Source organism: Parasteatoda tepidariorum, chromosome 10 (assembly GCF_043381705.1).
Source record: "Parasteatoda tepidariorum isolate YZ-2023 chromosome 10, CAS_Ptep_4.0, whole genome shotgun sequence".
Taxonomy (NCBI): Eukaryota; Metazoa; Arthropoda; class Arachnida; order Araneae; family Theridiidae; genus Parasteatoda; species Parasteatoda tepidariorum.
In genome coordinates, this window is record NC_092213.1 from 61,792,560 (window position 1) to 61,793,587 (window position 1,028).

At 36.3% G+C, this 1,028-nt stretch overlaps 1 protein-coding gene across 1 annotated transcript; it reads left to right on the forward strand.

Annotated features, from left to right (window-relative positions):
- Positions 1-328: 328 nt before the first annotated feature.
- LOC139426863 (protein FAM200C-like) lies at positions 329-703 on the forward strand. The gene has a single exon (XM_071186980.1). The coding sequence runs from the start codon at positions 329-331 to the stop codon at positions 701-703; it is 375 nt and encodes a 124-aa protein (XP_071043081.1).
- Positions 704-1,028: the final 325 nt, after the last annotated feature.

The window sequence follows — 1,028 nt, forward strand, 5'->3', positions numbered from 1 at the left end:
GCCGGATGCGGAATTCGTATAGACCAGTGGTTCCCAACCTGGGGGCGATAGAGCTTCTCAAGGGGGTGATAATCCTTTGGGGGGCGACGAGTACTCAAAAGATAAAAATTGCTAATAATATTAATAATAAAAGCTATTTGAGATTGAAATTAAAAATATATATGAAACCTATGGTTCTGGTGTAGACAAAGAATTATGATAGTTAAAAATTTAAAAAAAATTCAATTGCAGGATCGTTTTCGTCATACGTTTTGGTATCGCAGGCTGAAATCTGATAAGTCACTCTTCTCCTCTGAGCAATAATACTGTTTCCAGGCGTATTGATGAGATGGCCGCAGACGTTGAATCAAAACTCATCAAATTTCTGAAAGAAGGTAAATTTGCGCTGCAGTTTGATGAATCAACTGTGATAGATAACAAAGCTGTTTTAGCTTACGTGAGATTCATAAATGAGAGTAAGGAGATTAACGAGGAAATGTTGTTTACAAGAACTTTGAACACAGATACAAAAGGATCATCGATTTTTAAATTGGTCAAAGATTATTTTGAGGTAAAAGAAATTCCCCTCACAAATGTAAGTGCTTGTGCAACAGATGGTGCTCCAACCATGTCTGGTTGTCATACTGGGTTTCTGGGTTACCTTAAGAAAGAAGTACCAGAAGTTATCTCACCATTCATTATGTTAGTCATCGTCAACTTTTAGCTGCGAAAAATTGGTTATTTCTGGCATTAATAAAATAAAAGCTAATTCTCTTAATAACCGTTTGTTCCGAGAACTTTACCATGAAAATGATGAAGATTTCGAATTCCTGCTCCTACATACAGCTGTGAGATGGCTTTCAAAAGGAAACTGAGCCGTTTCTTCGAATTGATGGATTTGGTTACTGAGTTTCTCGACACCACTGTTCCTGTTTTAAATGAGAGTTTGAAGCAACGCAAGTTGGAAACTACGTACGTCACCGATAGTTTTGAAAAAATGAAGTAAATCAACGTAAAACTTCAAGGAAATAAAATGAACATTATCAAGG

Excerpts from the sequence above, each read along its gene's own strand:
- LOC139426863 (XM_071186980.1), top strand. The coding sequence starts at position 329 with ATGGCCGCAGACGTTGAATCAAAACTCATCAAATTTCTGAAAGAAGGT.